This window comes from Anomaloglossus baeobatrachus, chromosome 7 (genome assembly GCF_048569485.1).
Source record: "Anomaloglossus baeobatrachus isolate aAnoBae1 chromosome 7, aAnoBae1.hap1, whole genome shotgun sequence".
Classification (NCBI taxonomy): Eukaryota; Metazoa; Chordata; class Amphibia; order Anura; family Aromobatidae; genus Anomaloglossus; species Anomaloglossus baeobatrachus.
In genome coordinates, this window is record NC_134359.1 from 272,077,310 (window position 1) to 272,098,539 (window position 21,230).

Consider the following 21,230-nt stretch of genomic DNA (forward strand, 5'->3'; position numbering starts at 1 on the left):
ACTGTCTGAAATCCTGAAAACGTCCCGCACACCTTACATGTGATCACTTTTCACCTTTTTACACCGGCTCTTTCATCTTTTTAATTAAAAAGTAGCAGAGCTCAGTATAATAAAGGGCACAAAAGTGGTGTAAAATATCCCTGACAGATCTTACTCCAGGGGGCGCTTCATGACGGTCAGAGCAGAAAAGCCCCAGCCTTGATAAATTGCCCAGCAAAGGTTTACATGACATTAGCGGATAACGAGCAGTGATACGGTCACCAGGTTCTCACGATGCTCCCGGTCCTGCGTTGTGGGGCGTTCCTATCCTGGTTACTACCCAAAATGGCAGTAAAGGCGTAGGGCTCCACAGTGTATAATCCAGGGGCTCCATCCAAGGGCTCCACGGTTTCTTTTCCAAGGGCTCCTCTTTCTTCTTTCTTGCTTGCGTGGCTCGGTCCATCGTCCTGTTGCTTTATGAAGTATAATGGCTGTTAGGATCTCAGGAGCAGATTTTTAGACCCTTTGATCACTGTGACATCACAAAGTGATGACCTAGGAAAGTGAGTGTCGCCCCTTTATGTAGTCATCGGTGTGGTCAGCTATAATTTGCATATTCCATGATGTCATAAACCTATGATGTCACCACAGTGAGAACAGACATGAACGTTCCATTCTGATCCCGGCCGTCATCATCATCTGAAAACAGCGGTGCACAGAGGACTCAGTTTTCACGTCTAGTTACAAAGCAGAGGACTCAGTTCTATAAACGGCAAATGTGTGATCGATGCCGCCCCCAATTCACAGCTCTGGAGCCGCAGATCGGCCACCGAGGATTCTGGGGAAACTGAGTGACAGATGATGAACTAAATAAAAACTCTGAATATTTAGAAATCCGGGAGAGATCCCTGGAGATGTGATGGTGAAAATTATGTACAATAAATATTTAAAAGGCCCCAATAACCTTTATTATGGGGATCGCAGGACGCAGGGTCTCACAACAACAACCCATCTGATGATTTTGTTCTGTTCTCATGTTTTGCACAAAACATCAACTCTCTTATCCCGTTATATACAGCCCCATCCTGCAAAACATCACTCCTCAGCCCCATCCTGCAGTACATCACTCCTCAGCCCATCCTGCAGAACATCACTCCTCAGCCCATCCTGCAGAACATCACTCCTCAGCCCCATCCTGCAGAACATCACTCCTCAGCCCCATCCTGCAGAACATCACTCCTCAGCCCCATCCTGCAGTACATCACTCCTCTCAGCCCATCCTGCAGAACATCACTGCTCAGCCCCTTCCTGCAGTACATCATTCCTCAGCCCTTCCTGCAGCACATCACTTCTCAGCTCATCCTGCAGAACATCACTGCTCAGCCCCATCCTAAAGTACATTACTCCTCAGCCCATCCTGCAGAACATCACTCCTCAGCTCATCCTGCAGTACATCACACCTCAGTCTATCAGGTAGTATATTACTCTTCAGCCCCATCCTGCAGTACATCACTCCTCAGCCCATCCTGCAGCACATCACTCCTCTCAGCCCATCCTGCAGCACATCAATCCTCAGCTCATCCTGCAGAACATTACTATTCAGCCCCATCCTGCAGAACATCACTCCTTAGCCCATCCTGAAGCACATCACTCCTCAGCTCATCCTTCAATACATCACTGCTCAGCCCAATCCTGCAGTACATCACTCCTCAGCCCCATCCTGCAGTACATCACTCCTCAGCCCATGCTGTAGTACATCACTCCTCAGCCCATCCTGCAGTACATCACTCCTCAGCCCATCCTGCAGTACATCACTCCTCAGCCCATCCTGCAGTACGTCACTCCTCTCAGCCAATCCTGCAGTATATCACTCCTGCCTCGGCACCTGGCATTGGGTGCCTTCTACCCCAGCGACTGGCATAGAGCACCCCTCTGCTAATGGGCCTGGCATCGAGCCCCCTCTGCAGTGGCGCCTGACAGTCGTTCCCTCACCTTTCTGCTGCAGCACCTGATTCTGCTGCGGTGCCTGGTCGTGTGCCTCTTGTCTCTCTGCTGTGGTGCCCGGTCATGTTCCTCTTGTCTCTCTGCTGCGGTGCCTGGTCTTGTGCCTCTTGTCTCTCTGATGTGGCGCCTGGTCGTGTGCCTCTTGTCTCTCTGCTGCGGCACCTGGTCGTGTGCCTCTTATCTCTCTGCTGCGGTACCTGGTCGTGTGCCTCTTGTCTCTCTGCTGCAAAGCCTGGCAGAGGTCCCCTCGCCTTTCTCCTGAAAGGTAATGTTGCATCCATATAATTTCTGACACCAATGTAATGGTTCTGTATTGTGTCTATAGTACCAAGAACATGCAACCTAGTGGTGTGGTGTGGTGTGGGACATGCAGCACTGGAGATAAGCAGGTGAGCATGAAAACGAGCATGCTCTTTAATATATTTCCTCACCTTCTCCATGAGCCATCACTTTATTTTTATGTCACTATTGGAGATTTTTTTTTGGCAACATTTTTGGGTAAATAACATATTTTTTATGTATGACTATTTGATCGCTTTTTATTCTATTTCTTGCCTGTCAGTATGATGAAAAAGTGAAGTTTTTGGCTTTTTATCACCATTTTTTTTGCATGGCGATCACTGTATGGAGAAAATAATGAGACAATTGTATAGATCGGGGTGTTTCGGACGTGGAGAAACCAATTATTTGTACTTTTTTTAACGAAACTGGGTTTTTTTCCCCTTTTTAGTTTTTTGTTTTACTTTTTCTTACATATTTTAACTATTTTTTTTATTTTCTCACTCAGTCCCCGTCTACACCTGGATGTGACGGCTCCAACCACCTCATGTTTGACCTATTGCATGAGCCTCACCTGACAGACACTTATTGTGCTTTATAGGCTAGAAAAACCTGTTTTACTTCATAAGGGACCAAAAGCTGGTCTGTGTACCCCACCACAGACGAGCGACCCCCTTATTGTGCCCCCCCAAATCCCCCCTCAGCAGCTCCGCCCCTTCCCTCCCCTCCTCACTGACTGACAGGGAGCTACACAGCACGGCGGGAACCAGGAAACGGTAAGCGAGCACGTGACCGCAGAACCACGTGACACGGTGACGTCACACCTGCCAGGAGCCCATACACTGTAGCATCCAACATGTCCGCCGCTCCCGGGCAGGACAGTGACACCGCGGACGAGGCCGTGAGAGGAACCTGCGAGGACGCCTCTGTGTGTAAGAGGTGAGGCCGGAGCGGAGGTCACCGAGGAGCCTCCTATTAAAGGGGATGTTCACATATCACTGGCTGTTATTGCCCCAAATACACAACTAAAAATGGAAGCAAATAGTCGTAATGAAAAATGTCCTGCCGTTTTGTGCATGCAGCTCCTATGCAGACCTATATGCATCCAATCCTGCCGTTTTGTGCACGCAGCTCCTATGCAGACCTATATGCATCCAATCCTGCCGTTTTGTGCATGCAGCTCCTATGCAGACCTATATGCATCCAATCCTGCCGTTTTGTGTACGCAGCTCCTATGCAGACCTATATGCATCCAATCCTGCCGTTTTGTGTACGCAGCTCCTATGCAGACCTATATGCATCCAATCCTGCCGTTTTGTGTACGCAGCTCCTATGCAGACCTATATGCATCCAATCCTGCCGTTTTGCGCACGCAGCTCCTATGCAGACCTATATGCATCCAATCCTGCCGTTTTGCGCACGCAGCTCCTATGCAGACCTATATGCATCCAATCCTGCCGTTTTGCGCACGCAGCTCCTATGCAGACCTATATGCATCCAATGCTGCCGTTTTGTGTACGCAGCTCCTATGCAGACCTATATGCATCCAATCCTGCCGTTTTGCGCACGCAGCTCCTATGCAGACCTATATGCATCCAATCCTGCCGTTTTGTGTACGCAGCTCCTATGCAGACCTATATGCATCCAATCCTGCCGTTTTGTGCACGCAGCTCCTATGCAGACCTATATGCATCCAATCCTGCCGTTTTGTGCACGCAGCTCCTATGCAAACCTATATGCATCCAATCCTGCCGTTTTGCGCACGCAGCTCCTATGCAGACCTATATGCATCCAATGCTGCCGTTTTGTGTACGCAGCTCCTATGCAGACCTATATGCATCCAATCCTGCCGTTTTGTGTACGCAGCTCCTATGCAGACCTATATGCATCCAATCCTGCCGTTTTGTGCACGCAGCTCCTATGCAGACCTATATGCATCCAATCCTGCCGTTTTGTGCACGCAGCTCCTATGCAGACCTATATGCATCCAATCCTGCCGTTTTGTGCACGCAGCTCCTATGCAGACCTATATGCATCCAATCCTGCCGTTTTGTGCACGCAGCTCCTATGCAGACCTATATGCATCCAATCCTGCCGTTTTGTGTACGCAGCTCCTATGCAGACCTATATGCATCCAATCCTGCCGTTTTGTGCGCGCAGCTCCTATGCAGACCTATATGCATCCAATCCTGCCGTTTTGTGCGCGCAGCTCCTATGCAGACCTATATGCATCCAATCCTGCCGTTTTGTGCGCGCAGCTCCTATGCAGACCTATATGCATCCAATCCTGCCGTTTTGTGTGCGCAGCTCCTATGCAGACCTATATGCATCCAATCCTGCCGTTTTGTGCGCGCAGCTCCTATGCAGACCTATATGCATCCAATCCTGCCGTTTTGTGCACGCAGCTCCTATGCAGACCTATATGCATCCAATCCTGCCGTTTTGTGCACGCAGCTCCTATGCAGACCTATATGCATCCAATCCTGCCGTTTTGTGCACGCAGCTCCTATGCAGACCTATATGCATCCAATCCTGCCGTTTTGTGCACGCAGCTCCTATGCAGACCTATATGCATCCAATCCTGCCGTTTTGTGCACGCAGCTCCTATGCAGACCTATATGCATCCAATCCTGCCGTTTTGTGCACGCAGCTCCTATGCAGACCTATATGCATCCAATCCTGCCGTTTTGTGCACGCAGCTCCTATGCAGACCTATATGCATCCAATCCTGCCGTTTTGTGCACGCAGCTCCTATGCAGACCTATATGCATCCAATCCTGCCGTTTTGTGCACGCAGCTCCTATGCAGACCTATATGCATCCAATCCTGCCGTTTTGTGCGCGCAGCTCCTATGCAGACCTATATGCATCCAATCCTGCCGTTTTGTGCGCGCAGCTCCTATGCAGACCTATATGCATCCAATCCTGCCGTTTTGTGCGCGCAGCTCCTATGCAGACCTATATGCATCCAATCCTGCCGTTTTGTGCGCGCAGCTCCTATGCAGACCTATATGCATCCAATCCTGCCGTTTTGTGCGCGCAGCTCCTATGCAGACCTATATGCATCCAATCCTGCCGTTTTGTGCGCGCAGCTCCTATGCAGACCTATATGCATCCAATCCTGCCGTTTTGTGCGCGCAGCTCCTATGCAGACCTATATGCATCCAATCCTGCCGTTTTGTGCGCGCAGCTCCTATGCAGACCTATATGCATCCAATCCTGCCGTTTTGTGCGCGCAGCTCCTATGCAGACCTATATGCATCCAATCCTGCCGTTTTGTGCGCGCAGCTCCTATGCAGACCTATATGCATCCAATCCTGCCGTTTTGTGCGCGCAGCTCCTATGCAGACCTATATGCATCCAATCCTGCCGTTTTGTGCGCGCAGCTCCTATGCAGACCTATATGCATCCAATCCTGCCGTTTTGTGCGCGCAGCTCCTATGCAGACCTATATGCATCCAATCCTGCCGTTTTGTGCGCGCAGCTCCTATGCAGACCTATATGCATCCAATCCTGCCGTTTTGTGCGCGCAGCTCCTATGCAGACCTATATGCATCCAATCCTGCCGTTTTGTGCGCGCAGCTCCTATGCAGACCTATATGCATCCAATCCTGCCGTTTTGTGCGCGCAGCTCCTATGCAGACCTATATGCATCCAATCCTGCCGTTTTGTGCGCGCAGCTCCTATGCAGACCTATATGCATCCAATCCTGCCGTTTTGTGCGCGCAGCTCCTATGCAGACCTATATGCATCCAATCCTGCCGTTTTGTGCACGCAGCTCCTATGCAGACCTATATGCATCCAATCCTGCCGTTTTGTGCACGCAGCTCCTATGCAGACCTATATGCATCCAATCCTGCCGTTTTGTGCACGCAGCTCCTATGCAGACCTATATGCATCCAATCCTGCCGTTTTGTGCACGCAGCTCCTATGCAGACCTATATGCATCCAATCCTGCCGTTTTGTGCACGCAGCTCCTATGCAGACCTATATGCATCCAATCCTGCCGTTTTGTGCACGCAGCTCCTATGCAGACCTATATGCATCCAATCCTGCCGTTTTGTGCACGCAGCTCCTATGCAGACCTATATGCATCCAATCCTGCCGTTTTGTGCACGCAGCTCCTATGCAGACCTATATGCATCCAATCCTGCCGTTTTGTGCACGCAGCTCCTATGCAGACCTATATGCATCCAATCCTGCCGTTTTGTGCACGCAGCTCCTATGCAGACCTATATGCATCCAATCCTGCCGTTTTGTGCACGCAGCTCCTATGCAGACCTATATGCATCCAATCCTGCCGTTTTGTGCACGCAGCTCCTATGCAGACCTATATGCATCCAATCCTGCCGTTTTGTGCACGCAGCTCCTATGCAGACCTATATGCATCCAATCCTGCCGTTTTGTGCACGCAGCTCCTATGCAGACCTATATGCATCCAATCCTGCCGTTTTGTGCACGCAGCTCCTATGCAGACCTATATGCATCCAATCCTGCCGTTTTGTGCACGCAGCTCCTATGCAGACCTATATGCATCCAATCCTGCCGTTTTGTGCACGCAGCTCCTATGCAGACCTATATGCATCCAATCCTGCCGTTTTGTGCACGCAGCTCCTATGCAGACCTATATGCATCCAATCCTGCCGTTTTGTGCACGCAGCTCCTATGCAGACCTATATGCATCCAATCCTGCCGTTTTGTGCACGCAGCTCCTATGCAGACCTATATGCATCCAATCCTGCCGTTTTGTGCACGCAGCTCCTATGCAGACCTATATGCATCCAATCCTGCCGTTTTGTGCACGCAGCTCCTATGCAGACCTATATGCATCCAATCCTGCCGTTTTGTGCACGCAGCTCCTATGCAGACCTCTGTGCATCCAATCCTGCCGTTTTGTGCACGCAGCTCCTATGCAGACCTATGTGCATCCAATCCTGCCGTTTTGTGCACGCAGCTCCTATGCAGACCTATGTGCATCCAATCCTGCCGTTTTGTGCACGCAGCTCCTATGCAGACCTATGTGCATCCAATCCTGCCGTTTTGTGCACGCAGCTCCTATGCAGACCTATGTGCATCCAATCCTGCCGTTTTGTGCACGCAGCTCCTATGCAGACCTCTGTGCATCCAATCCTGCCGTTTTGTGCACGCAGCTCCTATGCAGACCTCTGTGCATCCAATCCTGCCGGTTTGTGTACACCTCCTATGCAGACCTCTATGCATCCAATCCTGCCGGTTTGTGTACACCTCCTATGCAGACCTATATGCATCCAATCCTGCCGTTTTGTGCACGCAGCTCCTATGCAGACTTATATGCATCCAATCCTGCCGTTTTGTGCACGCAGCTCCTATGCAGACCTATATGCATCCAATCCTGCCGTTTTGTGCACGCAGCTCCTATGCAGACCTATATGCATCCAATCCTGCCGTTTTGTGCACGCAGCTCCTATGCAGACCTATATGCATCCAATCCTGCCGTTTTGTGCACGCAGCTCCTATGCAGACCTCTATGCATCCAATCCTGCCGGTTTGTGTACACCTCCTATGCAGACCTATATGCCTCCAAATCTGCAGTTTTGTGTACACAGCTCCTACATAGATCTATATGCCTCTAATTCTGCCGTTTTGTGTATCTAGCTTCTATGCAGACCTATATGCCTCCAAATCTGCCGTTTTGTGTACGCAGGTCCTATGCAGACCTATATGTCTGCAAACCTGCCGCTTTCTGCCCGTTGCTCCTATGCAGACCTATATGCCTCCAATTCCGCCGTTTTGTGTACGCAGCTCCTACGCAGACCTGTTCATTCAAAAATGCTCTCTTTTTTTTTATCCTTTATCAGCAATGGGAATATTTCACAGTACCAATCATGAATGGAGCAACACCAGGTTTATTTATTTTGTTCATGGTCGTGTACACTCCTAACTTATTTTTTTTTTTATTGAAATTGGGCAAAGGGTGGAGTAAAAATATTCAGTCATGGCCAAAAGTGTTGGCACCCTTGAATTTCTCCCAGAAAAGTATGATAATTACACATATTTTGTTATACACGTTTATTTCATTTGTGTGTATTGGAATAATAATTACCGTAAATGGAGGGGGAAAAAAAGAGGCAAACTGGATATAATTTAACACACAACCCCCAAAAAATGGGCCGGATAAAAATTGTTGGCACCTTTCCAAAATCGTGAGTACACAACTTTTATTTCAAGCATGTGATGCTCCTTCAAACTCACCTGTGGCAAGTAACAAGTGTGGGCAATATGAAAATCACACCTGAAACCAGATAAAAAGGGGAGAAGTTGACTCAATCTCTGCATTGTGAGTCTGTGTGTGCCACACTAAGCATGGAGAACAGAAAAATGTCTGAGGACTTAAGGCCCTGTCACACATACAGATAAATCTGTGGTTGCAGTGAAATTGTGGACAATCAGTGCCAGGTTTGTGGCTATGTACAAATGGAACAATATGTCCATGATTTCACTGCAACCACAGATCTGCCAAAGATTTATCTCTGTATGTGAGACAGGGCCATTAACCCCTTCACGACCGCGGGCAGTAAAATTACGTCCTATTTTAACGTGACTTAACGACCAGGGACGTAATTTTACGGCCTAAACTTCATTTGATTGCCGTGGCCATGGCAACGGCTTTCAAATGATGTCCCCTGCTGTTTCTTACAGCAGGGGACCCTTGCTTGACCCCAGGGGGGGTGGCATCGCCAACCCCCATCGACGATCGATGGGATTGGCTGTTCAAATCTGAACCGCCAACCACATCATTCGCACTGATTTCGGCAAAAATAATGCCCGAATTAGTGCGATGCTATGAGATGCCGTAGCAGCTACAGCAGATCATAGGTGGATCTCAAACATGCCGCCCCCAGCCCCTGCAGCACTGATTGGAGCGATCGTGCTATGACGCGCAATCGCTCCAATCAGTGTGCAGTGGGGCGGTCTGATCTGCGGGTGGCCGCCCTCCCCAGGCCTGTTCTGGCCTGCGAGCCCTCCCCCAACATGTCTGCAGCGTGGAGTGGCTGGTACTTGTGGTACCACGCCACCGCTGCCGCCGCTGATGTCACCGCTTATGCGCTTGCTCCACGTGAGTATTCCACTCCCCTTGCAGCCCGTGCGTGCTCCAGTTATGGCCCGTGTCCTCCGCGGTCTGCCCCCCCACGCCCCGATCTGCTCCCCCTGCAATCTGTCTGCCTCCTCTGTGATCTCTATTCTGCTTCCTTCCTTCTTTGCTTCTCCGTTATCCCCCTCTGCTCTCCCGCCCCCCCCCTCTGCTCTCCCCCTCCCCTCTCCCCTTGACATCCTCTTACCTGCCTTCACCGGGTCGTCCGATTTCTTCACTGGCCCGATCACATCTGCCTCCATCTCTGGGTCCTTCTTCTTGGGTCTTCTGCTGATCTGTCAAACGTCCTGCCTGCTGCTCCTGTACAGATGTCTATCTCGCTTGCCTTCTGTTCCTCCTGCTACTCCTCTGGGTACTGTGAATATAACTTTTTTTTTTTTTTTCCTTGTATCCTGTCCATTTTTACACCTCATCTGTCCGTGCGTCCCGCCGAGCGCTGATCAGGGATGCAGATAACGGATCGGCATCCCTGCTCAATTTTTGGTGTGACTTTTTTTCTTTTTTCCGTATCACCGACGCTTTTTGTATATCATCCGAATGTGCGTCCTGCAGCAGTCGATCAGTGCACCGCGTCTGTGCGTTTGAAAAGTCAAATGGCGTTTCTTCTCTTCTGAGCCCCACCATGCGCCCAAACAATTACTTTCCACCACATATGAGGTATCTGCGTACTCAGGAAAAATTGCACAATACGTTTTATGGTGCAGTTTTTCCTGATACCCTTGTAAAAAAAAAAAAAAAAAAGCTACCTGGTTGATGCAAAAATTTTGTGGTAAAAAAACATAAAATGTTATGAACTTCTGTGGAGCCCCTGGGGGTGCAAGGGGCTCACCAAACATCTAGATAATTTCCTTGAGGGGATGGGGTCACTTGTGAGGGAGCTCCACTGTTTAGGCACCATAGGGGGTCTCCAAACATGACATGGCGTCCGCTAATGATTCCAACCAATTTTGCTGTCAAATGGTGCGCTCTCTCTTCTGAGCCCTGCCATGCGCCCAAACAATTAGTTTCCACCACATATGAGGTATCGTCGTACTCAGGAGAAATTGCACAATACGTTTTATGGTACATTTTTTCCTGATAACCTTGTGAAAAAAAAGCTACGTGGTTCAAGTAACAGTTTTGTGGTGAAAAAAAAAATTGTATTCAAGGCTCAACATTATCAACTTGTGTGGAGCCCCTTGGGGCTCGCTAAACATCTAGATAAATTCCTTGAGGGGTCTAGTTTCCAAAATGGGGTCACTTGTGGGGGAGCTCCATTGTTTAGGCACCTCAGGGGGTCTCCAAATGCAACATTACGTCAGCTAATGATTCCAACCAATTTTGCTGTCAAATGGCGCTCCTTCTCTTCTGAGCCCCGCCATGCGCCCAAACAATTACTTTCCACCACATATGAGGTATCGTCGTACTCAGGAAAAAATGCACTCTAAATTTCATGGTGCATTTTTTTCCTGATATCCTTGTGGAAAAAAAAAAGCTACCTAGTTGAAGCAACAGTTTAGTGATAAAAATTTTATTTTTTTTCTTTTCACGGCTCAACGTTATAAACTTCTGTGAATCCCCCAGGTGTTCAAAGTGCACACCAAACATCTAGAAAAAATATTTGAGGGCTCTAGTTTCCAAAATGAGGTCACTTTTGGGGGAGCTCCATTGTTTAGGTACCTCATGGGGTCTTCAAACCCGACATGGCGTCTGCTAATGAGTGCAGCTTATTTTGCACTCAAAAATTCAAATAGCGCTCTTTGCCTTCTGAGTCCTCCCGTGTGCCCAAACATTTGATTTCCACCACATATGAGGTATCTGCGTACTCGGGAGAAAATGCACAATACATTTTATGGTGCATTTTTTCCTGATACCCTTGTGAAAAAAAAGCTACCTAGTTGAAGCAACAGTTTTGTGGTAAAATTTTATTTTTTTCTTTTCACGGCTCAACGTTATAAACTTCTGTGAAGCCCCCAGAGGTTCAAAGTGCTCACCAAACATCTAGAAAAATTATTTGAGGGCTCTAGTTTCCAAAATGGGGTCACTTGTGGGGTAGCTCAATTGTTTAGGCACCTCAGGGGGTCTTCAAACCCGACATGGCGTCTGCTAATGAGTGCAGCTAATTTTGTGCTCAAAAATTCAAATGGCGCTCCTTCCCTTTCAAACTCTGCCGTGCGCCCAAACAATTGATTTTTACCACATATGGGGTATCAGCGTACTCAGGAGAAAATGCACAATACATTGTAGGGTGCACGTTCTCTTTTCTCCCTTGTGAAAATTAAAATTTTATGGCTAAAGTAATATTTTTGTGTTAAGCAAAATTTTCATTTTTTCCTTCCACATTGCTTTGGTTGCTGTGAAGCACCTAAAGGGTTAATAAACTTCTTGGATGTGGTTTTGAGCAGTGTGAGGGGTGCAGTTTTTAGAATGGGGTCACTTTTGGGCATTTTCTGTCACCTCGGCCTCTCAAAGTCACCTCAAATGTAATGTGGTCCCTAAAAAAAATTCTTTTGTAAATTTTGTTGGAAAAATGAGAAATTGCTGATTAACTTTGACCCCTTCTACCTTTCTAATGAAAAAAAATTTTGTTTCGAAAATTGCGCTGATGGAAAGTAGACAAGTGGGAAATGTTATTTAGTAACTATTTTGTGTGACATATTTCTCAGATTTATAGGCATAAATTTTCAAAGTTTGAAAATTGCGAAATTTTCAAAATTTTTGCAAAATTTCCTAAATTTTCACAAATAAATGCAAAAAAAAAATCAGCCTAAATTTACCACTGACATGAAGTACAATATGTCACGAAAAAACAATCTCAGAATCGCCAGGATCCGTTGAAGCGTCCCAGAGTTATAACCTGTCAAATTGACACTGGTCAGAATTGCAAAAAATGGCCCGGTCATTAGGGTGTTTTAGTGGCCGGGGGTGAAGGGGTTAAGAACCAAAATTGTTGAAAAATATCAACAATCTCAAGGTTTCAAGTGTATCGCCAGAGATCTTGATGTTCATTTGTCCATGGTGCACAACATAATTAAGATGTTTACAACCCATGGCACTGTAGCTAATAAACGTGGATGTCAGACAAAAATTGCTGAAAGGATTCAACACAAGATGGTCTGGATGGTGGATAAGCCCCAACCAAGTTCCAAAGAAATTCAAGCTGTCCTGCAGGCTCAGGGGGGGCATCAGTGTAAGTGCGAACTATCTGTCCACATCTGAATGAAATGAAACGCTATGGAGGAGACCCAGGAGAACTCCACTGCTGACACAGAGACAGAAAAAAGCCGAAATGTGCATGAGTAACCAAAATCCTTCTGGGAAAGTTTCTTGTAGACAGATGAGATCAAGATAGAGCTTTTTGGTAAAGCGCATCATTCTACTGTTTAACAAAAATGGAATGAGGCCTACAAAGAAAAGATCACAGTACCTACAGTCAGGTATAGTGGTGATCAGAGATGTTTTAGAGTTTTGCTACCTCTGGCACTGGTGTCTTGACTGTGTGCAAGACATGAAATCTGAAGATTTCCACAGAAAATTCTTTGGCAATGTAGAGCCCAGTGTCAGAAAGCTTGGTGTGCATCCTAGATCAGGGGTCTTCTAGCAGGACAATGACCCCAAACATTTCAAGAAGCCCCAGAAATGGATGGAAACAAAGCGCTGGAGAGTTCCGAAGTGGCAGCAATGAGTCCGGATCTAAATCTCATTGACACCTATGGAGAGATCTGAAAATTGCTGTTGGGAGAAGAGAAGACGTCTTTAGATATGAGAGACCTGGAGCAGATTATAAAGAAGAGTCCGAGATTCCAGGTGAAAGGAGGAAGAAGCTTGTGGACGGTTATAGGAAGCGACTGATTGCAGTTATTTATTCCAAAGGGTAAAGGGCGAGAAACCAAATATTAAGCTGAGGGGGGCAACAATTTTCCCCAACTCATTTTTGGGTTTTTGCATGAAATTTATGTCCATTTTTTTTTTTATCCAAAGTAGTATAAGGCAGTCGTGATGCTGTGGAACTTGATGTCGCTCGTCTGTGGAGCTTGATGTCACTCCTCTGTTTTGGTGCAACTTACAATAATCTGTGAAAATCCCTTTCTTTAGGCCTCTTGCAGCCTATTGTCCTCTAGATCGATGGCTAGTAAAGATTACAGCTGCCACCCCCCCGCACTGAAGGCGCCCACTCAGATCCTAAACCACTGCCGTCCTCACCTCTGTAAACATCGTTGCCTATCGGGCTGCCGCCTGTGTCTTTTCAGCATTTTAGATCTCTGTGGGATGGAAATGGCCTGAAGAAGTGACCGTCCTGCGCTGGGTCAGGGCTCGGCGATGCGTTTTCTTGACTTCTCGGTAACCCTTTCCCTCCATTTCTTCTCATTGTCAGGTTTGCGGTCAGTGTCGGTTATTGGAAGGATCCGTACATTCAGTATTTTGTGAGACAAGCAAAGGAACGTAAAGCCCCGGAGATAAATCGAGGCAAGTGTGCGGGGAGCAGCGGCCGCAGGGAGTGGATTATTGTGGTGTGCGGGGAGCAGCGGCCGCAGGGAGTGGATTATTGTGGTGTGCGGGGAGCAGCGGCCGCAGGGAGGGGATTATTGTGGTGTGCGAGGCGCAGCGGCCGCAGGGAGGGGATTATTGTGGTGTGTGGGGAGCAGCGGCCGCAGGGAGTGGATTATTGTGGTGTGCGGGGAGCAGCGGCCGCAGGGAGTGGATTATTGGGGTGTGCGGGGAGCAGCGGCCGCAGGGAGTGGATTATTGTGGTGTGCGGGGAGCAGCGGCCGCAGGGAGTGGATTATTGTGGTGTGCGAGGAGCAGCGGCCGCAGGGAGGGGATTATTGTGGTGTGCGGGGAGCAGCGGCCGCAGGGAGGGGATTATTGTGGTGTGCGGGGAGCAGCGGCCGCAGGGAGTGGATTATTGTGGTGTGCGGGGAGCAGCGGCCGCAGGGAGTGGATTATTGTGGTGTGCGGGGAGCAGCGGCCGCAGGGAGTGGATTATTGTGGTGTGCGGGGAGCAGCGGCCGCAGGGAGTGGATTATTGTGGTGTGTGGGGAGCAGCGGCCGCAGGGAGTGGATTATTGTGGTGTGCGGGGAGCAGCGGCCGCAGGGAGGGGATTATTGTGGTGTGCGGGGAGCAGCGGCCGCAGGGAGGGGATTATTGTGGTGTGCGGGGAGCAGCGGCCGCAGGGAGGGGATTATTGTGGTGTGCGGGGAGCAGCGGCCGCAGGGAGGGGATTATTGTGGTGTGCGGGGAGCAGCGGCCGCAGGGAGGGGATTATTGTGGTGTGCGGGGAGCAGCGGCCGCAGGGAGGGGATTATTGTGGTGTGTGGGGAGCAGCGGCCGCAGGGAGGGGATTATTGTGGTGTGAGGGGAGCAGCGGCCGCAGGGAGGGGATTATTGTGGTGTGCGGGGAGCAGCGGCCGCAGGGAGGGGATTATTGTGGTGTGAGGGGAGCAGCGGCCGCAGAGAGGGGATTATTGTGGTGTGAGGGGAGCAGCGGCCGCAGGGAGGGGATTATTGTGGTGTGAGGGGAGCAGCGGCCGCAGGGAGGGGATTATTGTGGTGTGAGGGGAGCAGCGGCCGCAGGGAGGGGATTATTGTGGTGTGCGGGGAGCAGCGGCCGCAGGGAGGGGATTATTGTGGTGTGCGGGGAGCAGATTATTGTATTTTGTAATTTTTCAGGCTACTACGCCCGGGTACAAGGGGTCGGTTTGCTGCTGAACGCCTTTCTCAAGAAGACAGAATGCAAGTGTCAGATTATCAATCTCGGGGCCGGGCTGGACACCACGTTTTGGAGATTAAAGGTAAGATAGCGGACATGAACTAGAACTCCCAGCATGCCCTGACAGCCAGAGAGCAACAGGCTGGAGACAGTAAGTGGTGCACAAATAAAATGGGGAAACTACTGGAGCACTTCTGATGCCGGTAGTGAACCCTAACATCATCATCGTAGGGTATTGCTCTTTTTGCAGTTAAACAGCCTATAATACTTTTCACCACAGGAGGGCGCCAAACTCTGAGCTATTTAGTCACTCAGTTATTAAAGGGAAAGTGTGTCAAAAGAGACCAGAGATGAGTGGATTAAGATCATTTACAATTTGCCTGTTTGTGAGTTTTCTCCCGAGAAATTAAATTTGTGGAGAAGTTTTTTTTCCTCCAATTTAGTGTCCTTTGTTATGCTCTGGGGTCCCCAGAGCATAATAACAGAAATAGGTAGAAATTAATAAAAATCCTTATACTCACTCGCTCCCCCCTCTCTCCGACCCTTCGCCGCTCCCCCCTCTCTCCGACCCTTCGCCGCTCCCCCCTCTCTCCGACCCTTCGCCGCTCCCCCCTCTCTCCGACCCTTCGCCGCTCCCCCCTCTCTCCGACCCTTCGCCGCTCCCCCCTCTCTCCGACCCTTGGCCTCTCCCCCCTCTCTCCGACCCTTGGCCTCTCCCCCCTCTCTCCGACCCTTGGCCTCTCCCCCCTCTCTCCGACCCTTGGCCTCTCCCCCCTCTCTCCGACCCTTGGCCGCTCCCCCCTCTCTCCGACCCTTTGCCGCTCCCCCCCTCTCTCCGACCCTTTGCCGCTCCCCCCCTCTCTCCGACCCTTTGCCGCTCCCCCCCTCTCTCCGACCCTTTGCCGCTCCCCCCCTCTCTCCGACCCTTTGCCGCTCCCCCCCCCTCTCTCCGACCCTTTGCCGCTCCACCCCCTCTCTCCGACCCTTTGCCGCTCCCCCCCGCTCTCTCCGACCCTTTGCCGCTCCCCCCCGCTCTCTCCGACCCTTTGCCGCTCCCCCCGCTCTCTCCGACCCTTTGCCGCTCCCCCCGCTCTCTCCGACCCTTTGCCGCTCCCCCGCTCTCTCCGACCCTTTGCCGCTCCCCCCGCTCTCTCTGACCCTTTGCCGCTCCCCCCGCTCTCTCTGACCCTTTGCCGCTCCCCCCGCTCTCTCTGACCCTTTGCCGCTCCCCCCGCTCTCTCTGACCCTTTGCCGCTCCCCCCGCTCTCTCTGACCCTTTGCCGCTCCCCCCGCTCTCTCTGACCCTTTGCCGCTCCCCCCGCTCTCTCTGACCCTTTGCCGCTCCCCCCGCTCTCTCTGACCCTTTGCCGCTCCCCCCGCTCTCTCTGACCCTTTGCCGCTCCCCCTGCTCTCTCTGACCCTTTGCCGCTCCCCCCGCTCTCTCTGACCCTTTGCCGCTCCCCCCGCTCTCTCTGACCCTTTGCCGCTCCCCCCGCTCTCTCTGACCCTTTGCCGCTCCCCCCGCTTTCTCTGACCCTTTGCCGCTCCCCCCGCTCTCTCTGACCCTTTGCCGCTCCCCCCGCTCTCTCTGACCCTTTGCCGCTCCCCCCGCTCTCTCTGACCCCTTGCCGCTCCCCCCGCTCTCTCTGACCTTTTGCCGCTCCCCCCGCTCTCTCTGACCCTTTGCCGCTCCCCCCGCTCTCTCTGACCCTTTGCCGCTCCCCCCGCTCTCTCTGACCCTTTGCCGCTCCCCCCGCTCTCTCTGACCCTTTGCCGCTCCCCCCCGCTCTCTCTGACCCTTTGCCGCTCCCCCCGCTCTCTCTGACCCTTTGCCGCTCCCCCCGCTCTCTCCGACCCTTTGCCGCTCCCCCCGCTCTCTCCGACCCTTTGCCGCTCCCCCCGCTCTCTCCGACCCTTTGCCGCTCCCCCCGCTCTCTCCGACCCTTTGCCGCTCCCCCCGCTCTCTCCGACCCTTTGCCGCTCCCCCCGCTCTCTCCGACCCTTCGCCGCTCAGCCCCACCACCTTATCACATATTCAGATTGGTAGCTGTGAAATCTGTGGCCTCCTGAGTTTTCTAGGCATTGAAGGGTGCTGCAGATGCACCCACAAAGGTCACAGCGCACACGAGGATCGCATAAGTCTCGCTGTGGACCATGACTTTTGCATGAGCAGAACCCTCATGGCTTAAAGGGAATTTGTCACCAGATTTGTCGACTATAATCTGCGGACGCCATCAGTGGGCTCTTATATACAGCATTCCAGAATACTGTATAGAAGAGCCCAGGCCGCTCTGTAGAACGTAAAAAAAAGACTTTTAGAATACTCACCTGGGGGGGCGGTCTGGTCCGGCGGGTGTCGCCTGCTCTCCGGTCCGGCGGGTTTCGCCTGCTCTCCGGTCCGGCGGGTGTCGCCTGCTCTCCGGTCCGGCGGGTGTCGCCTGCTCTCCGGTCCGGCGGCTGTCGTCTGCTCTCCGGTCCGGCGGCTGTCGCCTGCTCTCCGGTCCGGCGGCTGTCGCCTGCTCTCCGGTCCGGCGGCTGTCGCCTGCTCTCCGGTCCGGCGGCTGTCGCCTGCTCTCCGGTCCGGCGGCTGTCGCCTGCTCTCCGGTCCGGCGGCTGTCGCCTGCTCTCCGGTCCGGCGGCTGTCGCCTGCTCTCCGGTCCGGCGGCTGTCGCCTGCTCTCCGGTCCGGCGGCTGTCGCCTGCTCTCCGGTCCGGCGGCTGTCGCCTGCTCTCCGGTCCGGCGGCTGTCGCCTGCTCTCCGGTCCGGCGGCTGTCGCCTGCTCTCCGGTCCGGCGGCTGTCGCCTGCTCTCCGGTCCGGCGGCTGTCGCCTGCTCTCCGGTCCGGCGGCTGTCGCCTGCTCTCCGGTCCGGCGGCTGTCGCCTGCTCTCCGGTCCGGCGGCTGTCGCCTGCTCTCCGGTCCGGCGGCTGTCGCCTGCTCTCCGGTCCGGCGGCTGTCGCCTGCTCTCCGGTCCGGCGGCTGTCGCCTGCTCTCCGGTCCGGCACATCCTCTCCGCTTCGGTCTCCGTCCTCCTGAGGCCTGTGTGCATTAAGTATCTTAAGTCATCCACACTGGCCAGCATTGAGGCGCTGGTCAGGCACACTTTGATCTGCCCGGCTGAGGGCAGATCAAAGTACTGTAATGCGCAGGCGCGAGGAAAGGTTAAAGACCACCCGCACATGCGCACTACAATACTTTGATCTTCCCTGCGCAGGACCTCAATGCCGCCCTGGGTGGATGACATAGGACGCACCATGCACACAAGCCTCAGAAGAAGGACGGCCATTGCAGCAGAGGGGAGGCACCGGCCGCGGAGAGCAGCGACACCCATCAGACTGGACAAGCTAGTCCAGTAGCCGCACGGCCAGACAAAAGCTCCCAAGTTTGCCAAAAATGCACTTTAGGGGGCACACACAGCAATGAAGGCTCACTCTATGATGTCTGTGGTCTATGGGATTGTCCAAATAGGAGCGCTCCTTGTACAGGGGTTATCTCACTACAGACGTTAGTAGCAGATCGAGTGTTATTTTCTTGAAACCCTTTGAGACAACAGTAAGCGTGTAACATGCAGCACCGCATGGAAGCTCCAAAGTTCAAAGGAGCTGTCATGGGGTTTATGGAGGCGAGAACTGTAAATGTTTTCGTTTTTTCCTTCTTATCTATAGATGCTGAGTGTCACTACTGTGAGATAGCGGCTTGTGTAGATCCTTCAGTTATCGGCTGCTCAGTCCATGGCACCCGCAGAGTCCATGGTGCACTAATTTGTCGTCACATCTGATGAGCACACAGGGCAATACCCCTGACTGTGTGACCACAGGAGATGGGATCTGTCGTATCTACCATCCCTATACAACGCTCTCTGTTATGATTCAGGGACCGAGGAGGATCAAAAAATGCGGAAACCCAAAAAGTAACCAGAGTGGCTGGAACCTTAACGGACTGCAGTCCTAATCCTGACACACAACTAGAAATAGCCATGGGATGAGCCTACGATGACCTAGTCGTCTCGACACAGCCGGAGAACTAAATATTCTCACAGAAATATAAGGAAGCTAATCTGCCTCGGAGCAGTCCCCAAAGATAGATAGCCCCCCACATGTAAAGACTACGGTGATATAGAAAACACAATACACAGCTAGGAAAGACAGATTCAGCAAAGCTGAGGCCCAAACTATCTTTATAGGAAAGGATAGGAAGGAGCCACTGTCTGCAGCCGTAAAAACCCTAATAAATACCAGCACTTCTGATATGGAAAAATCCTGAGGTCACACAACCTCTCCCCCACTATATCAGCACTCAAATGTTACTGGGATCCAAAAACACTAATACAGATGAGGGACTGAATTAATACCAAGCATGACAAAACACATTGCAGAATCATGGAGCTAAGTATACAGACACTCCCAGCAGGGAATGATCCAATTGCACCAAGAACTCCACACAGACAAAATAGGAATCAAGCATTAGCATCAAAGCAGAAAAAAACAACAAGAAAGTGGAAAACAAACAGCAGAGGTACAAAGACCACTTATCTGAGGGAAGTTCTGGTAGTGAGCAGGGCTGGTTACAGAATGTCCTTAAGGGCTCATTCACATGACCGTTCCGTTTCTCCTGGTCAGTTCCTGTTTTTTTGCGGACCTACTGACAGAACCATCTTTTCAATGTCTTTTGTGTAGGATCGTATGGCACACAGAAGAACTTCCGTGTGCATCTGATCCCACAAAAAAACACATCGGATGCCGTATGTCCGCTCCGTTATTATGGAACATGTCCTATTCTGTTTCGTAATTGCAGACTGTGACTCAATACAAATCGGGTCTGCAAAATCCCTGGAGGCCACATGGAAGCACTTCCGTGTGACCTCCGTCGCGTGCCCGTGCAGTCTGTGTCCCGCTCCAGCCCCGCAGCTGCCCGCACAGCAGTGTGTCAGTGTCTGCCCGCACTGCAATGTCAGCAGCTTCTCACACTGCAGTGCGGGCAGCCGCGGGGATGACTAGCGCTGCTGTCAGGAGGTTAGATGAGATCATTACCGTCCGCAAAAAAAACGGAAGGCATACGGATGACACACGGATGCATCTGAGAAAAAAAGGACCGTTTTTTGCGCACAGCAAAAACGGAGCAGTCATGTGAATGTAGCCTAACACACCGGAGACCATTGAGCAGCGGCAAGTAACAAGAGAAAACTACTCAGTTATATAGTCCCAATCTGACCCTGATTGCCAGTCCTCTGCAGGTGTGTGACTTTCATTCCACAAATCAATTGCACCGCCAGCACTGACCACAAGAGGGAGCCCCAAACTGGAAAACGTATTCACAACAGCTCTAACCTAGGGTGGCATCACTGCTTTGTACCAGTCACTTATATGGTATCTGCACATATTAGAAGTCGATGGGGTCTGAGCAGGAACGGAGGGGCTGAGTGCGGCTTTCCTCTGATATTAAAGGCAGCGCTAATAGACTATCAGCCCATCTTCATTTTCCGGGCAGATCACTGGGATCCACTTCTTATATCCAGAGCCGCTTCTAAGACCAACGACATGGGACAAGTTCCCTAAACCATGAGAATTGTTGACTTGTCGCCTGCTTATTTTCCATGACCGATGACCGCACATCCAGTATTGTTTTTTCACCTTTTAATTTATTTATATTTTATAGGATGAAAATACTCTCCCAACGAAGTACTTTGAGGTAGACTTTCCCTCCATAGTGGCCAGAAAGCTGTACAACATAAAGTAAGTCAATCCACATGTCTCGTTAGGAGTGGGGGAGAAAAAACTGGGGCTAATAAATAAATCTGCAGGAATATAATGGCATACGTCCAATGTAAACGGCTGCTTTCATCTAGATATCACGTGTATAATCAGGGTGTATACAGTAGTGCATCTCAGTACTATTCACTTCTATGGAGGGGAGCTGCCATCCTGCGAAATACCCCAACTCCATAAAGTTTTGAAACCAGCTCACTGGTTTTACCCATCATGAGATGTTTCTTGTGTTACATCTTTGTAATGAGACACCCATCCTGCGAAGTCCCTAATTGTATAAAAAAAGTTTTGAAACTAGCTCACTAGTTTTACCGATCCTGAGATGTTTCTTGTGTGCCTCCTTGGTAATGACACATTTTATTATAGGCCATCATTGAATCAGCT

General features: G+C 51.0%; 1 protein-coding gene across 1 annotated transcript in view; it reads left to right on the plus strand.

Annotated features, from left to right (window-relative positions):
* Window positions 1-3,078: 3,078 nt before the first annotated feature.
* Window positions 3,079-21,230, plus strand: part of LCMT1 (leucine carboxyl methyltransferase 1) — a 61,952-nt gene continuing 43,800 nt past the window's right edge. The window contains exons 1-4 of the mRNA XM_075318127.1: window positions 3,079-3,201; window positions 13,748-13,839; window positions 15,044-15,165; window positions 20,737-20,813. Coding sequence (XP_075174242.1) covers window positions 3,119-3,201; window positions 13,748-13,839; window positions 15,044-15,165; window positions 20,737-20,813 — 374 coding nt within the window. The 5' untranslated portion in view covers window positions 3,079-3,118. The remainder of the gene's footprint in view (window positions 3,202-13,747; window positions 13,840-15,043; window positions 15,166-20,736; window positions 20,814-21,230) is intronic.